This window comes from Podarcis filfolensis (assembly GCF_964270895.1).
Source record: "Podarcis filfolensis genome assembly, chromosome: 12".
Classification (NCBI taxonomy): Eukaryota; Metazoa; Chordata; class Lepidosauria; order Squamata; family Lacertidae; genus Podarcis; species Podarcis filfolensis.
Window position 1 is genome coordinate 27,613,824 of NC_139614.1, and position 21,456 is coordinate 27,635,279.

General features: G+C 42.2%; 1 protein-coding gene and 2 long non-coding RNA genes across 9 annotated transcripts in view; 1 reads left to right on the forward strand and 2 right to left on the reverse strand.

The window, feature by feature from the left end:
* Positions 1–7,291, reverse strand: part of LOC310745880 — an 85,499-nt gene extending 78,208 nt beyond the window's left edge. The window contains exon 1 of one of the 2 annotated variants that reach the window (XR_014540420.1): positions 7,206–7,291. This is a non-coding gene — a long non-coding RNA (uncharacterized lncRNA). Of the gene's footprint in view, positions 1–7,189 lie in introns of both variants that reach the window. The other variant, XR_014540421.1, reaches the window with a different exon arrangement.
* A 1,835-nt stretch (positions 7,292–9,126) lies between these two features.
* Positions 9,127–9,638, reverse strand: LOC310745874. Its single transcript, XR_014540414.1, has 2 exons — positions 9,490–9,638; positions 9,127–9,324 (listed from the first exon to the last, which is right to left on the reverse strand). It is a non-coding gene; the product is annotated as an uncharacterized lncRNA (long non-coding RNA).
* Positions 9,341–21,456, forward strand: part of ETV1 (ETS variant transcription factor 1) — a 92,172-nt gene continuing 80,056 nt past the window's right edge. For 2 of the 6 annotated variants that reach the window (XM_083578775.1, XM_083578776.1), the window contains exons 1-4: positions 9,341–9,495; positions 10,027–10,175; positions 10,948–11,035; positions 12,975–13,022. In XM_083578775.1, coding sequence (XP_083434901.1) covers positions 10,131–10,175; positions 10,948–11,035; positions 12,975–13,022 — 181 coding nt within the window. In that variant the 5' untranslated portion in view covers positions 9,341–9,495; positions 10,027–10,130. Of the gene's footprint in view, positions 9,496–10,026; positions 10,176–10,947; positions 11,036–12,621; positions 12,726–12,974; positions 13,023–13,179; positions 13,589–21,456 lie in introns of those variants that run through there. The other 4 variants (XM_083578778.1, XM_083578780.1, XM_083578777.1 and 1 more) reach the window with 3 other exon arrangements.

Here is a 21,456-nt window from a genome sequence, read left to right on the forward strand (position 1 = left end):
CAAAATAGTTCCAAAAGGGTTCAGAGAGCAGGTTCCAGCAAACATTGGATAAGAAGCATAACTCAGTTCAAACAAATCAAACGCTAGCTAGTGTGGTCACCCCTGGATGTTGCTGGACCACAACTCCCATCACTACTGACCATTGGTCATGTTGGATGGGATGGATGGGAGTTGGAGTCCAAGAACATGACTATGACGGGTCCGCTGGAGTGGATGGTTTACTATGAAATGGGATGGATGAATTATGGACTCTCTGAAAGACAAAGGGAATTTATTTTGGGTATATAAAACCCCAGAATCTCAATGGGGTTCTTTCATGAGCTTTATCTGATACATTCTTCTGCAGCTTTGTACTTTTAAATCGAATGCTTCAGCATAACAATGGAGACTTATTTTATGATTATTTCATTATTTATAAAGCACCCCAGCTATTAAGACGGCGCTGTCCAGATATAAAAATAGTGGTTAGGAATCTTGACTGAAGAGAGGGAAATCAAAACCAGTTGAGAGGCGGGGAGGGAAGTCAACTGTTATAGGGCTAAGCTTGTTATCATCCCCGCCATTCTTGAGGTTTTATTGGTTTCCTTTTTGGCAGTTTGTACAGACAAGTGCAGGCTTAAATAGCAGTGGAAGCTGAACTCCTTCTCACCCTTACAGGACTTCCAGAAGTAAGGCACAGTTGCAGCCCATAAAGGGGCTACATCATGAATTGACTTTCCCTTTGACTCTTTGGATCAATTCTTGAAGGTCTGAGACTGATTGTCAAAAGAATAGTACTTTTAAAAAGCAGTTCACAGGAATAGGTGAAAAGCAAGTGTTGGTGCTTTACTTGCTAACAGAAGCAACAGATACATTTGTTTCTAACCAGTGCATCATGCCAGCTATATGGCCAATGTATTTATGATGTTTCTATGCCTTCTATTTGGTTGTTATCCCTCTTCCTTATCCCGAAGGATCCCCAAGGTGGTTTGCATAAAAAGCCATTTCCAGGTCTTGTGGGTAAAATCAACATGCACGAGGGGGGACAGGGATGTGGCGAGTGGCTTGCTCCCCCACCCCATGGCATAGTGGATCATGCGTAATGCCATGTGTCAGAGGTGGTTAAGAGCAGCATGAAAGGAGCTGCATTTTTAAATTTTTGGATCTGATATGCACAGTGGCGTAGCGTGGGGGGTGCAGGGGGGGTGGGCCGCACCGGGCGCAACATCTGGGGTTAGGGCAAATCCACGGGTTAGGGGGTGCAAATCCACGGGTTAGGGGGCGCAAATTACTTGCCTTGCCCCGGGTGCTGACAACCCACGCTACACCACTGGATATGCACATCCAGGCATTACTCTCCTGTGTGAAAATGGTATGCAAGGGGGCAGTGGAGCCACACCCAATTGGCCTGTGGTCTTTTTTTCAACTGGAACTCACAGAAACTCAGTTCCAGCATCTCTCAGGTGGGTACCATTGCCATTCTAAGAGGACAAGGGAAGTGTTTGTGGTGAGTTCTGGTACCTTTTTTTTTTAGAAAAGCAGCACTGCCAAACACCATGCCTGCTGAGCAGCTCCTTCTCCTAGCATCCATGCCTACAGTGTGCACACCTGTAGGCTGTATGGGGCTGATGGGAACTGTAGTCTAAAACATCTGTAGGGCCCCCGATTCAGGAAGAAGGCTGTCCGAAACCACCCCCTGGTACTTCCGCCTGCCCTCTTTTCTTCCGCACAGGAACCATTGTTTGTAGCAGCAAGGCACTCTTGCATGACTTTGGAAGCAGGGATGGTAAGTGCTTCTAATACAGAAGCCTAGGATATTGTGGTAAGCACTGTGAAACAATATAATTGCTCTTGAGTGCTCATTTCCATTGAATCAGCAGTGACTTTCAATCTCCAGCAAAGAGACAGTATTGATTTTTGGTCTCTGCAAGAGTCGAGAAGATGAGGAAACTCGTGCTTGCAAACGCCAAGTTACTGTACTCTGTTATTTTACTCAAGTTCTTGGTGCGCAGATATCGAGAAAGCTACCAATGTGACGTGACAAGTGCACCAAAATTGGAAAAAAAAACTTTGGCTAATGAAGGAGCTATCGTTCAGCCTGGGCCACATCTGATCTGATCAAGCACTCTTTGCCAGTGCAAGGAGATTGCAGATTAGTTACTCTTCCATGCAACGAATCCAGCGAGTTTATTAGGGGAAATCAAAGCTTTATGTTTGGAAATACTAAGAAAAAGAAGGCGAAGGTGTGGGGTGGGGGGAGCAAGGGCAAGAAAACCACATGCCTTTTCTTTCTGAAACTCAACTTTTTAAATATATATATTTGAAATGGCGGATAACAGGTGCTGCTAAGAACTTTACTGATTTAAAATGACGAAGGAGAAGTGGATTGGCAGCGGCAGAAATCTTGTATGTACCGCCTGCCATGCGTCTACATCACTCTTTCAAATGTAGACGGTGTTCTCGGGTTGTTTGTACACCATGTTCTAATGCTCAGTGTGTGTCCTGGCACAATTCTAATAAAAGAACGAGAGGGGTAAATGTGATTTGCTGAAAAGCAGGAGGCATTTCCCCCCGCCCCCACACCTTCCCCCAGAAGTTGTGAGAAAAGAGTGAGAGGAAAGCGGATGCAACTGGGAGCCACCATTATAGTTTCAAATGTTAGAAGGGATGTCCATATTCAGATTCCAGATGAGTAATCACATTGCTCTGCTGCAGAAAAAGACAAGAGGGGATCTAGTGGCTTCTCAAAGTGTGTGTTTTGGACTACAATTCCCATTAGCCCCAGCCAACGAAGACTGACTACAAAGACTAACATTGTAAGACAACTTTTATGGGAATAAGCTGATTTTTTCCTGATAGCAGTGTACAAAGGTGTGGCATAGAATTGCTCTAATTAAACCTGTCTAATGGAGCAATCCTAACTGCAGAAAGCTGGCATAAATGAACCCTATTCTAAATTTTCGTTCTGGAGGAATCAGATTGGCAAATATTCAAACTGCCTTTCAGCTTAGTCACGTGTCTGAGCAACCCAGTGGAATTAATCAACATATTAATCAATGTATTAATTTAATACATATTAATTTAATAAATAATATTCTATTAATAAATAACAACAACAACAAATAATAGTTGTAGTCCAACAATGTCCAGAGAATGCCAATGCTGGCCTTTCCTATGCTAGGGTCTGCATTGAAATTTTATTCCTGTAATTTTTCTGGAGTGTCACAGTTTCTGAAGTGTGTGTTTTTTTCCCCTTCCCTGACCCAGGACCTCAGGGTGGGGGGTGGGGACTCTAGTGGTGGTAGCAGTTGCAGGGAAAGAAGAATTCAGAAAAGAAGCATCCGTATGTGCAAAATAATTATTATACGGGTTGGTTAACCCACTGGAATGCAGAGGGGAGCTGAACCAGTTAAGGGAGCACTGCAAACACTGGAGCTGCAGCACCTGAATCTGAAATCTGGGCATCAGAAGCATCCTGCCGGATGAGAGCAAAGGACCATCTAGTCCTGCATCTTCCTTCCTCCGAGATGCTTCTGGGAAGGTTACAAGCAGAGCATGAGAGCATTAGCTCTCTCCCACTGGTCCTTCCCAACAATGGGGATTCAGTGGCAATCCATGCAAACTGACTGCAAATATTCTCTACAGGTTTTAGAACGTTGCAATGTGCAAACACGGCAACAGCCCCCAAACCTAGGTGTCTCTGAAGCTGTAACTTCACCTTGAGACCGTTGCTCTTATTGGGAATGTTTGTATCTTTCCTTTAATTCTCTTTCTCAATCAAGATTCGATTTCGAAACACGTGCAAACAAACGTCAAGCCCTTGCTTTCTCGCTTCTTCCGTTCCCGTTCTGAAATTGGGCCAAATTGTAAATTTCCATTCAGAGTGACTGCCATTTGCAGATTACCTTTATAACTAACAGACACGTGCACACATCCTAAATTAGTGGAAGTCTTGTAGTTCTTTGTATGGCGTTTTGAGACCAGCTGCCTTTGTAGACCTCCCTAATCTATAAAATAAAAACTCAGTCAATTGCCAGTAGCTTGACCACAGTCATTCAGCACTACTGACCTCCCAGATGGATTACTTTAATTTGCTCTTTGTGGAGCGGCTCTTGAGGTCTGGCCAGAAACTGCAGAAATGAGGAGAGGTAGAATATAATTTCTATAAATAAATAAGGGGGGGCAAACACCAGCCAATTAGTACCAACCCCTAAAACAGATAGCAAAAACCACTATCAACAGTAGGGGCTTTACGTTAATATATTTCCCCTTTGACTCATTTATTTATAAAAGCGTTTATTGGGCACAGGCTAACCAAGGCAACTCACAATATCATAACCAGTAACAGTAACAACAGCAGTGCAGCGACAAAACTATGGCAGCAATATGGCCAATTATTTAGAACTTTCATTTGAAGTCTTTCACAAACGATATCTTTTATATGTATGTAGAATGTAGGAGGAGGAGGGGGGATTGCATTAACCTGAACACAAACTCCCGCTGGGAATCAGCTGCGACCCGGGTGCAAGGATGAAGTGCCTTCACAGAAATGAGCAAGGACTGGATTTGCAAGCGTTTTGACTGCACCCGTCAGTGCTTCTGACCATCTTGACAGCTGCTGGCAGGAGCATGCTCAGAGAAGAGCTGCGGTGTGCCTGCTGCCCAGCTAGGTCCCACCTTTATGCCCTTGAAAGTGGGAGGAGGAACCCAGCAACTAGTGCTACTGGTGAAACGTTTCCCCTTCTTTTCTGCAAATGCAAAGCAGCAGGTGAGCAAGCAGCAGAACCAGGCAGTGACTGCAGGCCAGAACCATAGCTACAGGGGGGCTAGCCAGTTTGTTTGTTTTTTTTGGCCCGGGTGAAGTCTCCAGGGGCTCCACTGAGGCTCCCAGCCTCTGTGTGTGTACACAAATGCACGTGTGTGTGTGTGTGTGTGTGCGCGCGCGCGCCAAGCTGGGTCTTTGACCCGGGTGAAATAAAGCCTAGCTTCACGCCTGCTGCAGGCAGATGACTATCAACTTGCTCACTGGGAAGAGCTACCAGAGGCAGTTCCATGGGGGGGGGGGCTCAAACAATAGACTAGATCCATGGTGGGTCGTGTGTGTGTACGTACAGTGGTACCTCTGGTTATGAACTTAATTCATTCCGGAGGTCCATTCTTAACCTGAAATCTGAGGTACCACTTTAGCTAATGGGGCCTCCCGCTGCCATGCGATTTCTGTTCTCATCCTGAGGTAAAGTTCTTAACCTGCGGTACTACTTCCGGGTTAGCGAGTCTGTAACCCGAAGTGCTTGTAACTCGAGGTGTTTGTAACCTGATGTACCACTGTATATATATATATATTATAAAATTTGATGTCATTGTCAAAGTTTATTTGTTGTTGCAACTTTCCTGGTCATTTCAACCAAAAAGGAAATAAGAGTATTCTATGCATACTGTGCAGAATTGCATAGATACATTGTTAAAATACAGAACATCATATACTATACTATACTATACAGTATATTATACAGTATACTATATAATTTGATATAAGTAACTGTAATTTAAATGGAAATACAGGTAACCTCTCCATAGTGGAGAAGTCTGTGACCAAGTGACCTATGTACCTGCAAATTCTGCTCCAAGCCCCTTCCTGCTCTCCCTTCTTATGACTTTAAGCAGGACTTAAATCCGGCCTCCCTTCAAGCAGAGGACTGTAAAGTAGGAAGATAAGGCCACCACAGTTCAACTCATGAAGGACCAGCAGGGGAAGCCGATCACCTGAATATACACTCAGTGGGGGAGGGGATGCACCCTAGGATGTGGGGGGTTTTGCAGGGAGGGGAGGAGGGGAATGCGAATTTGAAAAAAATAAATCCAGAAAATTTCCCTTTATGCAAATTAAGCTGATTTCCTTAGGGCACTTTGCATCGGGAAATTTCCCGATGCCCTAGAGGGTGATCTAATTTAGCATGTTTGCCTTACTTGTATTCAGCCAACAAAACAAAGCAAAAGTCAAAACTGTCAAGCTTGCCTAATGCTATATTTGCAGAGTTGACATCCCTTCGTTGTTACTAATGAACTTACGAAACATTGAGTTTCCTGTGGGAAAAATATAAAACACTGGAAAACTTTCCACCTTGCTTCACTGGATGCACCCAGCGCTTGGGCTGGTGGAGAGGGGAGATGTGAAACACACCATGCTGTTTCCACCTTAACATCCCTTTTGTTTCTGTGTCCTAGTGGACCCCTGGCATATTATTGTGACCATGCAAATCCTTTCTCACAGGCTGGAATCTGTTCTCTCAATGCAGAAGTGTGCAGATTTCAGGCATTTGGGATCTACTTGGTCCCCTCCCCAACCCCCGAGATTAATCAATCTTAGCCAACCCACAAAACAGTGGCTTAAACTGGTGGAATTACATTAAGGTACACATGCTCAAGCCTAGGGATTTTCAATCAGTACCAAAACCAAGCCTTTCACATAAAAAAGTACTCCTTGGTCTCCCAAAGCAGTCATTTTTCAGCAGTATAATTTGTAGGGAGAACACTCTTTTTAGTTGCTGCTATTGTGAAACAACTAAGTCAGAAACTTTTGCTGATCTTCTCCAAATCACCCAGAGTAGCCCCCTTTTAAAGACACTTATGGGGCCAGGGGCCAGAACATTCTTTTGAGCATTCCAGTTCTCTTTTATATTTCATTCATTTTTACGAATTGGTTCCTGTGAAACGTCTCAAAGTATTGTAGCAATATGTACTAATTGCACTGCATGTCAATGTCATTTTTCTCTTACCTGGAAGCCCCCCCCCAATAAATTCATATAATCATTTATTTTAAGATCTATATTTGATATAAGAAGCAGTACGTTAGGATTCCTGATCTCGAAAACGCAAAGGCAAAAATTACAAGGGTTTCACTTGTGCTGTATTCAGGGGTGTATCCAGAAAATTTCGCTTTGCAATTATGCATACATAATTTGTGTGCATATTGCTATAATACACCTGGGCATTTTCTCTCTCTCTGTGTGTGTGTGTGTGTGTGTGTGCATGTATGCTTTGTTGCTTGGAGTAACACTCCATGACATTCAGAAGCCTACAATGAGTTGCAGAAAATCTGGGCATCTGAAAGCGCTAATGCCGAAAACATGGACATACACACAAACAAAAGGCGGGACTAAAATAAAATAGGGAAAGAAGCTGTGGACAGAAAGAAAGATGGTTCACTCACTTGCATGCATACCCACCAGTCAGTAATCTTTCTCCTTTATATCTTCAGGGCAACTGAGTGTGTGCCCCACAGCACAGCTGCCTCTTTTGCTGCACAGCTGCTGACAGTAAGCATCGCCCCGCCTCTTCCTCTCCAGCTGGGCCAATCAAAAGGAGAGGGCGGGGACTAAGCAGCAGGGCAGCCTCTAGAATCAAAAGGAGGGAAAAGGAAGGCCCTCCCACATTCCTTTCCAAGTGTGCAGGAAAACAGATGGAATCTTCTGCAGCCAGTCAGCTGCTTTCTTCTTGCAAAGCAGATCACACCCTTAGATGGTAGAGCATGAGACGCTTAATCTCAGGGTTGTGGGTTCGGGACCCATGTTGGGTGAAAGATTCCTGCTTTTCAGGGGGTTGGACTAGATGACCCTCATGGTCCCTTCCAACTTTGCAGTTCTGTGATTCTGGTGTGGCCAGCAGCTGAGGCCAAGAGGCTTTCTCTCTCTGTGGCCAGTGCTCCCCATTGCCATTAAAAAGGGCCTGTCCCAAAGATCTACCGATACACATTTTGACATCACCAAAAACGTTTACACATGGTGGTGAAAAAATTGCATAAAAGTTATCGGTGATGTTTTTTAAAAAAATGAAATGGATACATTTCTTGATCAACAAAAAACCTCTAAGCAGTTCGCATAAGAAGAACGTAAAATACTGGTGAAAAATAACAAATGAAAGCAAACTTTGGAAACAAGTAGGCGTAATAGGTATCAGAATAGAGATAAGATGAGTAAATTGAAGAACAAATATAATAGAATTACATGTTTGGGTAGGCTTGCCTCAACAACAATGTATTTTTTTTTTTAGCAAACGTTGAAAACAATGCAACAAAGTTGCCTGCCTATTATTGATAGTTCCAGAAAGTAGACGGGGAAGCATCATGCAGAAGGGCCCGAGTCCAAAACCTTGCAACACCAAAGAGGGCTGGGAATGTCCCCTGCCAGAGAGCTGTTGCCAGTCAGTGTTGGTAATACTAAGCTAGATGGGCCAGTGGTCTGTCTTGGAATATGAGGCAGCTTCCTATGTTCCTACGACACGCTGGTGAAACAATCCTAAACCCAACTACAATGTTAATTTCACATTAATTTCACATTATTATTATTATTATTGCTTGTGTGCAACGGCCTTTGCAGTCTGCTCTAAAGTAGGAAATCAGCTGGCATTCGACTTGTCTCCCCCACAAGCAAGTTCTTCATATTAGGCTGCGGACCTGGTGGAGAGCTTTGGGCCATGAAATATACTCAGAGTCGCAAAGTGATTTCATGCTCTTTATTCAGCTCATAGTGGTGAGGAGGAATGAATGAATGTCCTCTCAAAGTATCTGCTTTATATACATTATTTACACAATGGGCTGCACATGATTGGCTAATTCCGGAATTCAACTGTAAGCCAATCAGGTTGTGGATTCACTTCTATCTGGAGCATGATTGGGTGGTTCCTGCCAACCAATCATACTGCTGCATTGTTCTAGGACCAATCAGACTGCTGCATTCTGAATCCTATTGTTCTAGGACCAATCAGACTGCTGCCTTTTGGATCCTATTGTTCTAGGACCAATCAGACTGCTACAGTTTGGATCCTATTCAACTCAGTACATAACAGGCCAGAATCCGGCCACCGGCTGGGGTTGTATCTGGACACACAATTGATGATAAACACACAAAACAAATCGCACTTGTTACATTTAGTGCGTGCAATTGCTGGCACTGTGGGTTGGTGGGGGGGCGGGTCCCTCCAAGTTGCTTAACAGAATCATTTCGTGCTGGGGTCGGGGGCGCAAAATTACCGGATCTGGGGGCCCCAGGTCTGTCTAGAAGAGGTGCTGTGAATCCGAGATTCGCACAGATCCTTTGCGTAAAGGAGAGTTTATTTTGGAGGACCTATCTTTTTAAAAAAATATATATATATATATACATACACACACGATCAAATGACGAAGTAAACGACCCGTCGAATCCCCTGCCGAAATCCGGGAGGATCCGTCTTTTCCCTTTTTCCCTGAGGGGGTGAGAGGCAGTCTGAGTGACAGGCAGAAATCTGATCCTGTGAAAGACGCGGAGAGCCAATGGGATGCGGAGATCCATCAGTTTGGATTGGAGGCCCCTGGAGGAGAAATAGAGGAAAAACCACCGAATAAGAAACCCTGTCAGTGGCGCTTTTCGCTTCCAAGGGGAAAGTGCTGGGAAATAATTAATGTTTTTTTTAATTAAATTTGGAGGGACTTCTTTGGGGGCGTGCGTGTGCGCGCAGCCGATCGTCCGGCGGTACCTTCAGGTGGGTCTTTGCAGCAACTTTGTTGTTCGTAGCTTCGGCTGATTACGTGGTTGTGGTTTGCAAAAAAAGAAAAAAAAGAAAGAAAGGTAGCTCAGCCTTCTCTCTCTCTCTCTCTCTCTCTCTCTCTCTCTCTCTCTCTCTCTCTCCGTTAGGTGCAACGCGAGTTTTGTCGTGCGCCATTGCTAGTTCTGCACACGTTTACGAATGAGCGGGGCTAATTTTCCCCCCAGCGCGCTCCAAGGGACGAAGCGGGCATGCCAATAAACAGCTTTCCTTCTCCATTTGATTTCTTGTATTAAAAAGTCCTTTCCTTCTTTCTGGCTGCCTTTTTCCGGCTCTTGCTTGTAACCCAGCAGAAGGCAGCGCAGAGAGCGAGAGAGGGAGGGAGGGATGTGTGTGTGTTTTTTATGAATGGGACTCTGGGAGGATCATTAGCTATGCAAATTCAAGCGGTTCATTCATGAGTGTGTGCGTGTGTTGTTTTTTTTGAAAAAAATAAATCTAAAAGCCATTTTGTGTTCTTGTTTTTAGGCTGCTGGAAGACTACATCTGGAGAAAGCCTCTTTTAAGTCCAATGTCCAGAAAATAATCACAATAACAACAGCAACAAAAAATACTCGGCAAAAGTCTGCAGAATGGATGGATTTTATGACCAGCAAGTGCCTTACATGGTCACCAATGTGAGTGATCAGTTCCAAAGTTGTTTAAACTTGGATTTCTTGGGGGTCAGGGGGGAATAAAGGGGAGGGGGGAGGAAAAGCTTTTCAGAGGAAATATATATATATATATTTGCAGTGAGAGGAGGATTCCTGTGCCGTTTCTGTGAGGTAGACTTTTATTTCGATATATTCTGTTTTTTTTCTTCGAAAGACCACCTCAGACTGGATAAAAACAAAACCACCACCCCCCGCCTGCCCGCCCCGTATTAGTGGAAGAAGATAAAAGCAGCAAGGTCTGATCCTGCCAGATGGAACAAACTTACATTTTTAAAAAAAACCTGTCCATTTTTTTTTAAAAAAGGGACTTTGATGACAAATAAGCCTTGAAAACAAAGCAGCCTCTTGTTATCAGCTCCCTCGTCTCCCAACTAGCTTTAGTGAATGGTTGACATTAAAAAAAAAAAACTTTTATGTAGGTGTTAGAGTTGTAATTTCTAAAAATATGTCATATACTTAATGCAGTGTTTCTCTGTACAGATGTGTGTTTTGAGTAGGTGGGTTGAGACATAAAATATTCCCCTGAAGAAGAAGAACGATGGTGATCCGATCACAAAATTCTAGTTTGCAATTTAGCTTTCGAGCCATTTTTAAACAGTTTTACCACCTATCTCTTTCAGCTCTTAATATTTTTTTACATATACTGCCAATGTGAGTTGTCGTGTTGCCTCTCCTTCTCTCCCCCCCCTTTTCTTTTCTTTATTCTTTCAAAGTAACCAATCTTTTCTATTTGTAGAATCCCTGTGGGAGAAACTGTAATGAGCGACCAACAAATGTCAGGAAAAGAAAATTCATTAACAGAGATCTGGCTCATGACTCAGAAGGTGAGGATTTGTGCTGGGGGAGGGAGGGTGAATAAATTGTATTGGCTCCCCCACCCCACCCCCCCGCCATGCCACTCTTGACAACATGTTGCCCTATGGTGTTTTTTTCCTAAATATTTTGTTGTTTTTATTCTCCCCCACCTCCCCAAGCTGGGATTCTTGTCTACCTCTATTTATAGAAATGAGACAAGAAAACCACATTTAATGATGTGACACAAGATGACAAAAGCAATTCACCGCTAAGCTGCTGTATCTCTCCATGAGTCACCCTTCTCTGTGTTAGGTATTGCTGCACAGAAGGGACATAAATAATGTCATACACCTGAGGTGAGAATTAGGCGAGGAGTGACATGATGGACCCTAGAAGCGTGTGTGCGGCACCTTTGCTTGGAGGCCTCGCTGGCTCCCCATCGCAAGAAAGTTTGACCCTATTGCTCTTTGGAGAGATATCGAACTCGTGACGTAGACCACCTGCCCAACCAGGGTGTTGTCCACATCGGTGATAACAGGGCAAAAGGATCTGTGGCACTATTAAAATAATAAATAATAATAATACATTTTATTTATACCCCACCCTCCATGGCATGAGCTACTCTTAGCATCCTGCTCTCTTAATTTGGCCAGTAGCATTGACAATACCATGAAACACAAAGAGGGAAATGGGTAGCTTATACCTTAACCTCAAAAAACAGCTCATACCAGCAAGTCCCCCAAAGCTAACTTCTTAGAAGTTCATAGCAGTGTCACTGCAATCCTATTTCAGGTTGTTTCGGCCAGGAAGGAGATTCCTGCGCATGCAGTGATCAGCTGTTCTGCAGTGGCATTTCTTGTACAGATTGTTCTGTGTGATGACAATCCCTTGGGCGAGGTGGGTATATGGAGACCCACACAACTTTTTCTCACACTGTAAGCGAGGCGCTGCAGCCTTTTGTGAAGTTGGGTGCCCTAAGAATTTCATTTAAAAACCTTCACAATGTCCACACCATCTGGACACTTGCAACTTTCTCCCCCAAGCTTGGTTTTAGCCAACAAACTTCACAAGCATTCAACATCCACCTGCAAAGACTGATCTGTAGGAACTGGGCAGTGGTTAAGTATTTGCAAATATTCTGTTAAAACTCTCTCTCTCTCTCTCAAATAAGAACCTTTTGATCATTCTGAATCAGTTTTCCAAACTGAGGACTGCTGCAGTCCTGCAAGTAACTAAATGTAAACCAGAATGACTTGAGTCCGGAAAATGCAGATATTGGGTTCAAATTCTGCTCAGGTTTGGATTTGAGTGTGTAGTATAATAAGAAACCTGGAGCCCTTGCTTTACTCTGACATTAAAAAGGGGGAAAAATAGTGCTTCATATCCAACCCGGGTGCAAATCACCGCAGCTGTTCGTGCAAAGCTTTATGGAACAGGTCTTCAATTGTTTTAAGGAGAAACAAGAGTATTTTAAATGAAAATGAGGCTAGGACACTGTGCTTGGTTACCTAGGAGTAAGTCCCAGTGAAACCAGTGGGACTTACTTCTGTACAAACATGCACAGTCATGCTGGGCATTTGTCTTTTGAGTGACTAACAGTGCAATCCTATGTGTGTCTACTCAGAAATAAGCCCCACTGACCTCAGCAGGACTCACTCAGAAATAAGTGTGCCGGGGAAACAGACATGCTGTGCCATGTGTGCAAGTTAGCTGAAAAGGGTACTGATTATTATTGCCTGGGTTGATAGTGAAATGAAAGCGCTCAGTTACATATTTTTTTTGTCTAATCGAAATCATAATAATGCAGCACGATGGGGGTATTTCCAGTTTGAATCTAGCCAAAATGAGATAGAATAGAATTAACAAGTATTTGTCTTTAACAGGGGTTGGGGTTGGGGAGTGAAGTACATGCAAGCACTTTATGTATAAATTGAAAGGTCCTTTATCCATCTCTTCCTCTTTTCCTAGAACTGTTTCAAGATCTGAGCCAATTACAGGAGACATGGCTTGCAGAAGGTAAGGGGAGAAAGTCCTTTTGCAAAAAAATGAAAAAGGGAAAAAACAACTCTGGATGAAAAAAGGGGAGGGTGGGTTGGTAGAGCGGGAGGGGGGGGAGGAAAAAGTCCTGAACTTGCTGTCTTAATGTTCAGCCCAATTAATTGAGCTCTAAAAAAGCCACCTCATGTGTCATGCATACATTAGAGCCTCTGATGAGTTTGTCTTTAGGGACTCTGGGGCTGCTCTACCCAATGTCATCACAAATTACCAGGAGAAATTGCTTCCAGCTCACAATCACATCTGCTTTTGGCAAGAACTAATGCTCCAAGACTTCAAGTTCCAAGCCTCTGTTCAGATTTTAATTGCAATTGATCAGGTTTATATTATTGTACCTCAAGAGACTGCATACAGCCAGATCTGGGCTTGCTCTTTCCTTTAGAGCAGTGCATACAATTGTTTGGTCTTCTGGTGGAAGTACTTTTCTGATGGCAGAATATAGTTTCTCTGGGTTCATCAGGACGGGATGCTTCAAGATTTAGGTGCAAGTGTCTTCTTCCCACCTTGCTCACAACACAGAACATTAGGTGTGTATCGAAATGCTGAAGGGGCAATGCGGTTTATATGTTTTTTGTTATTTTGCAATCCTTTTTTTTCTTTTAAAAAGAGAAACTGTGTTTCCTCCCCCCCTTGTTTCTTTTATTTGTGATCATTTGAAATCTGATGCCTTTGCTGCAGCACTGCTGACAGTTTTAAAGAAAATAAGTTGTAATACTGAAGTTGAATAGCTGTGAATTTTTGACTTGAACAGAATGAGATGTTAGAAGTTTTGCACAGGCAAGGGAAGTTGTTTCTAGCTGAGTTATATTTTGATGCTGTTTTCTGTGACGCATTCGGCTATTTTAAATCCTGTTTATTTGCACCATGAAGATGACTCAATATAGATTATCTTGCATTCTTTTTAATATATATTACCTTTAACTAGAAACATCCCATCTCATTCGGATGTAACTAGTACTGTACATATATTCTGACTTGCTTGTACACATTGAGAATTCAGGGTTTTATTTTTATATTTTTTAAATCTCTTGCTGAATGTGCATTATTGTTTGTTTGAATGGACATTCTGTTTCTTTCGGAGGGGAGAACCAGAAGGGAGGGTTGAATGTGATTGCTTAAAGGAGGAAATGCTGTAATGGTATATAGACTGACTAGCTTTTTGATATTTCTCCATATAGTTTTGCCAAGTTGTTAGTACATATATAGCGTAAGCTTTTCCGTCCTTTTTTCTAATCTTTTATCTTAGTTATGCTTTTTATATCCAGCATTAGTTATGGAGAAACCAGGTGCCTTGTATACATAAGAGATGGTTAAACTTTAAATTGGAAGAGCACTTGAAATAGGACCTGCTCACTGAAATCCCCCTTAAAATGCAACAGTGACTCATTATGTTAAGGTAACTTTACTAAACATCTCTGAACAACTTCTTACTCAGCTTAATAAACCAGAACATTATCAAAACTGCAAAAGCTGGAATGAGGCTCTTAATTCCCAACAGAGTGATGCAAGTTTTTTTTTAAATTTTAATTACAGTTTGTTTGAATCTATGTTGGATTTGGGCTAAGTTGATAGTACCTAGGTATTGGCAGTCATGCGAGAAATTATTATTGGAGTCAGTATTCTTGCTGTTGAATCACTGTTTTTGAAAAGTGATAGAGTATTTTCATACCTTCCATAAGAAAGTTTCTGTTGCCTGTTATGTTCAGGAAGAAAGGATTTGAAACCAGTCATCAATTTGTATGTGTACACATCCATGCTGGTGAATTGAGAATTTAAACTGCAATCCTGTGCACTTGGATCCAGCCCAATGGAAGACAATGAGACTATCTTCTTGGTAGACATGTATCCCATATCCGCTTTCCTGGGAGTAAGCCAGGAAACTCGGTGACACTTATTTCTTGAGTAGACATGTGTAGGCTTGTAGTTTTAGTGAAGCTAAGTAAAATAAGATAGTATTACTGAAATATGCTACTTGAAAAGAAGGACTGCACAGAAATATGTATATATTGTGAACTGATTCAACCACTAAATAAACTTTTAAAGGTGGCACTGATCTAGTTACTTCCACATTACTTAGAAATAACTGCAGTTCAAAGTTTGCGTGTTTGTGCGTTGGAAGAAGAGGACTTCCTTTTTTAAAAAAACCCCAAAACAAACTACACCATCACAATTTCTTAAATTGCTTTTTGCATGCTGAAGGGGGTTTAAGGATGGGATGTGGTGCAAAGGTTCAATCCATCGGGGATGCAGTCCCAACTGCAATTTGACCAGCGATGACTTTTTAATCTCTAAACAGCTCTTTAAACTAATCTCTTTTTTACCTTTCCCTCGATTTTGTCAATTGATGTCCTCCTGGTTCTTTATAAAGTTGCAGCCCTGCCAAATTGGCCACCTTGCTACATGTTCACATAATTATTTTCATGAAGCTCTGTGGCCAGGAAAGTGACCGTGACATTTTGATTCTCTCTCTCCCTCCCTCCCACTTTTTTTCTTTTAAAAAACTTGGAGCAATAGCAATTGACAAGATTCTCCTATGAGTTCGGAACTCCCACTGGGTAGTAACCAGGTCAGGGGAAAAAAACCCTCCTCTCTATTGCACTGCAACATACTTAACTCTGTGGATATGAAGGATTGAGGGGGTGGGGATGAGAAAGAATTGCCCTTAATAGTTGAGACGCTTCAGCTGCATATTTATCAGCATCCCTATTCTTCTGCAGAGAATGTTGCTTAAAATGAGTAATCATAAACAGTCTATTCTCTTTTCAGTGTAGGCACAAAAAAGTGCCATTGGTAACAATGGGATTTACATATGTATTGGAGGAAGAATATAATTCAAAGTGGTGAATGGAAGCAGGCCATCTTATTTTGTCGCTGTTGTGTGATGTGTACACTGTGCCAAACCCAGAATGTCACATTCAAAAATTTGTGGCATCCTGTAGTGCAAGGACGCTGCAGAGTGTTTGACAGAATTTGTTCCTGCTTCACATGGGAGGAACAGAATTAAATCACTGGCCCCCTCAGTGGGGGGGGGGGGACGAAACAAAACTCCTGTTCCTTTTTTGTAGTGCTGCTGAGTCGTTGGAATCAGCAATTGATATCAGGGTACTAAGAAATAATAAGGAAAGCCTGTTAATAATTTCCTCGTTTAGTCAAACATTAATATCGTCTCCTCATAGTGAAATACTACTTGGGCTCTTTTTATGCACGCGTGTAAAAGTTCCCTTAAATCGGGGGAACTTGCTGTCAGGTGATAAAAGGATTTCAGTACCCCTGTGTGTGATTTCTTCCCCTGCACTCTCCATACCGTCGCTGCCCAGGGTGAAGTCATGGCAGCCCCATTCTTGACCCAGCATACTGTAGAAGCCCTGTACCGTATCTGTCGCTATTGCATAAGTTTGCTTTGACAAAGTTAGCTATTGACTTGAAATAATCAGCTCAAATATGAACGTAATGTATTTTTTTCATTATGGGAAGCTCCAGCTGTTTGTTCTGTAACAACAACAACAAAGAAGAAGAAAAAGAAAAAGGGGGGAAGTAACTGGTGCTGAAAGCCTGCTGTGTTGTGTTGGAAACACTTTTGTGGTTGAAAGAAAAATAAGCTAAAAGGGAAGTATGCTTTTAAATCCTTCTTGAAAACATTTTTTAAAAAGATGAATGGAATAACCATAATGTAAATATTATAGGAGGGACTATTAAGCTCCTCTTTCTGTTAACATTAGTATTGATTTGGCAAAGTGTCATCTGGAATTTTTATGTAGGCTAATCTGTTAATCAGAAGGGTAGGTGAAGGAATTGCTTCTCTCTACAAGGCGGCGCCCAGGTAATAAGGTCTTGATTTCTTTAAAATATATTGGTCCTACTGAATATTGGTCAGCTTTGGTGAGTAAACTTTTTAAAAAAGGCTATGCATCAGGTCACTTTCGACTGTCAACACCTGTATATTATGAGTACCCTTGTCAGCTTTGACTATTGCCTCTCTCTCTTTAAAAGGAAACTGAAAGTTCCCAGTAGAAGTCAGTGCCCTCTCCCATAACACTCAAATTCTCATTGCAATAGCAATGCAAAATGTGCAACATTGTTTTTTTTAAGGTGGTGTAAATCAGTCCAACTTCCATCTCCACCCCGCCTGTCCCAGTCAAGAGAGTTGAAATAACTTTGTAACTGCAATTGTATACTTGTTCACTCAAAGGAGAGTCTCACTGACTTCAGTGGGACTTGCTCCATGTTAATTGGATATAGGATTGCAGCCTTAAGTTTAAGGATCTTGCTCTGCAGTTGTTAGTCCAGTGCTTCATAAAAAAATGTCTTCTCTTTCTTTTTAAGACCACATAATCCCATGAAGGAAATAATGTCGAGAAATCAATGGGAATTTGGAACGAACCCAGTACAGTAAAAGTCTAGAAGTATTTGAAAAATGATACTGAAATCTAGCACACATGATTATTCTTTGTTTGGGGACAGAGGTGGACTTCGGAAACAGCAGCTTCCTGAAGTTGGGGGGGTGGGGGGTAAGCTTTTAAGTGTCACAAATGATGCTCCAAATTGGCTTTATGAGGATCAGTGAACTACGGTATTTTGTGCCATTGAGGATTTCTAGCTTGCAGTTCACCAGCTTCACAACCTTCAGGGGCTGTTTTTAAAATGCTTATAACTTTATGTTAAGTCTGAGCCACACTTTTTAAATCGCCTCAAATTTTATACACTGTTCATATTTCAAGCAAAGGTGTGGGTTCTTAAAAGTTGTTTGCACAAAACCTTCAGCACTGTTCACAATTTTATCCAGAAGATGCAAAAATGCCCTGGCCTTTCTTCAGGCGGTCTTGTACTCTTGTAGAGTTCATTTTTGAATATTCACTGGTCACATAGAAGAGAGCAAGGTCCAACTGATTTGCTAAATTTTAGCCACTCAATAACTTGCTTCCAAAATAATCAAACTAATATTTATTCCTGGTTTGTGTTCTATATCCTCTCCCAAGGTGTCTTTGCAGGGCGGGTGGGAGACTTCTTTAAGGAAATACTTAATCCCTTCATAACCCGAAATTACTGATATCATGAGAGGAAGTGCTACCATACTCTGAAGAAAGTTCTTTAGGCAAGCAAGGGGATAGAAATAGGAGTCTCTCCTCTAATCCACCCCTCTAATCCACTTTATCTGCTCCTCTCTTTTCCAACCCCTCTCCTCCTATGTATGTCCTATAACCCTCTTCCTTCAGACAGCACCTTTTTAGTTTTTTCCTTGACTTCCCATTTATATTAAGTTTGCCTGTCCTTGTGGAGCCTGTGCCGTATGTGAGACGAAGCAGGGAAATGGATGTGTTTATGTAAAAAGTTCAAGTTTACTCTGTTTTCTCTCTCTCTCTCTTTTACTTCTATTTTTTCCCCCCTACCGGGGTGTGACAAGAAAAGATTGTGGTTGAAGCCAGATGTTTCTTGCTGGATTCTGTTTTTTGTGAATGGAGGCAGCGCTCCAGTTTTGACTGCTTGTCTTGAAGAATTGCTTAGGAGATCAGCTGTCTCATTCACTGGCAGAAAGAATGACTCCTACGTCTTCTGCCTTGTTTGGCTCCAGGTCATTGTTACAGTGGGTAGAGCTGGTTTTAATTAAATAGCAGCTTCTTTTTTTTGTATGGGCTGGTGCCTAGTTTTCCATCCTCTTCTCCCCCTCCTTCCCTTCAGTGCACATACTTCCCCCCCCCCCCTGTATACTTTCCAAGAGAATAAAGTAAAGTGATCCTCGGCTTTTGGCTTTTCTTTTGCAGCCTGCTTCTGGCTTGCTTCATGCGCTAAAATGCTGCTGTCTCTCCTCTCCTCACCCTGCTCCAGCTAACGATGTTCAGATTTCTTCTTCTCCTTATTAAAAAGGGGGTCTGAGGTTCATTTCAGTACTTGCAATAATAATAGCAACAACAATTTGTTATTTATATGTCGCCGATTTGAGTGGGTTGCCCCAGCCGCTCTAGGCAGCTTTCAACAAATCAAAACACAACAAGACGCCAAACATTAAAAACTTCCCTAAACAGGGCTGCCTTCAGATTCTTCTAAAAGTCAAAGTTGTTTATTTCCTTGACCTCTGATGGGAGGGTGTTCCACAGGTCGGGCGACAACTACTGGGCTTTAAAATGCCAAGTGATCAAGCTGCACGGTCTTGTGCACACCTGTGCCCGTCCCATTAAGCTCAGGTTGGACTCATCATAATGCAAAACATCCTATGTAGGAGATTGGGCTGAAAGGAGCTCATGATTTTTAAATAAGCGAGCAATTTCTAGGGAAGTGGGGGGGGGGGGAACCCCATCCAAACCAAGAAAGCTCCCCTGAAAGATCTATCTTAATGCGGTGTTGCCTTGACTTCTGCCTGTGGGAAACGGTGAGAATTTGTGTGGGGAGGAGAAGCATTTGGCAACGATCAGTCTTAACCAAAGAACAGATGTTGGTCTCTCAAGTCGGTGGCAACTTGTCTATTACCTTAATGCAGAACGAACCTGACAGAGCTGTTCCCAATATTGCCACATGTTTGAGCTTCTCAAAACGCTTCTGGTGTTTATTTTCCCCTCAGTCTTGCTTCATTAAATAGAGTGGGGAGATAGTCTCCATTGTGGGTTTTTTGTTTTTAGTGTTTTTTTTAAAAGGTGTAACCATTACATGCATCTAAACGTTTTTCTGTCTCCTTATTTGCTTTCGGCAAACACTTATGTTGACATGCCCTCTTCCTCCCCCCCCCCCTTCTGTAGCCGCCATCCCCCCCCCCCGCACACACTGTCACTGTATTCAAAACCACTGTAGCTTTTATGACAGCCTCACAGAATTGCAGCGTCGGCATTGACAAGAAAAGAGGAAATGAATGATATATAAATGTGCCTGCAGTTACAGCACTCCAAAGTCATATTTTTCTTTTCAGGCATCCATGTTTTTAGCCCAAGTTAACCGCCTGCTTGCTGGTCTGACTTGTAAGTCCTTCAAGGCTGAGGTATATATATATATATATATATTTGAGGAGGGGATATTGTGAAGGCATTCTTGACAAGTAAGGGCCTTAATACACACTTACCTGGGAGTGTCCCATTGAACGCAGTGGGTCTAACTTCCGAGGCGACATATGTAGGATTGTGCTGTAAATCACTAATGTACGTCACCAGCCCCCGTTTTAAAGGGAGGTTTTGTGGTGTTGCGGGACATGAGCTTTTAGTACTCATTCTGATTCCTTCTCTGCATTTCATTGACATTTTCATTTCTGTTGTTAAGAAGAGGGGTGAATATTTGCTCGTATTCATCAATATGGGATTGAGAACATCTCCAAGGGGAAGCGTTTGCACCCAGGGAAGAGCAAAGAATGTCAGAGCAGGGGCTCAGTCACGATTTAATTTATTCCCCAAGAGAGGTAAAGCTGCTACATTTCAGACCTTTCCACAGAGTTTTGTAAAGTTCTTTCTTAAAATAAAAATAGCTTCTTTCCCCCCAGAGTCTTTATAAAACTGGGTGTGCTTGTTTCCCTCCCTCCCTTGTATATTTTCTGTGATAGGCAACTGTGGGTGCCCCTTTATTGTGAAGCTGACACATCAAAAGTCAGGGCAGATGTAAAGCCAGTGATAAAAATGAATGCTAATGGAGGATTTGTGCTACAGATTTTCATTCCTTTGAAAGGGGAAGATGAAGCTTGGTTCTGGTTTGTTTGTAATACTACGGAAACATACTCAACTGGTGTGTTGCAAAGTATAACTTCTATACAAATGGTTGTAAAGACCACATTCTGCAGCTATCATGTGTAGGTTTTGCTACATGTGTCTGGATTCTATAACAGAAGGGTGTGTGCTGATTTACATAGATTTGGGGGGTTTTGCTTTTAAAAGAACTATTTTAAAACTAATGCTGGCCTTTTCATCCCTGGGAGGCCTTAAATATATTTCCTACTTCCAGTACACAGAGACCGAAGCTATAGGTGCTGTTTCGTTGAAATGCATTATGATGCTCAAAAAGTTTGTTTTATCCTTTTTATACACTCTTAAATAAATGATTTGATGTATTTTAATAGTTTTTAACTGGAAGGGTGGCAAGTTAGTTTGGGGACTTTGCATTTATATGTCAGTTTCCCCTCTACAATATGCAATGCATAGGCTGTTGATCTGAATAAAACAACTTGTGCTTTTTCTCTTGCCCTTGAGAACCAGCATAGTACAGTCGCTATGTGTTTAGCATTGATGTGGGAAATCTGGCTTCAAATCTTTCCCAAATAAGCCAAAGCCTACCTCACAGGGTTGCTGTAACACTAAAACGCTTTCATTAAAAAAGAAAGAAAAGTAGGACACCTTCTGTTCTAAGCCATTGTGGTTTCTTTTGATGTGAAACAAAAAGGAAGGTTAAGTTGTCATATGGAATTCAAATTGTTTTTAAAATCCAGTCT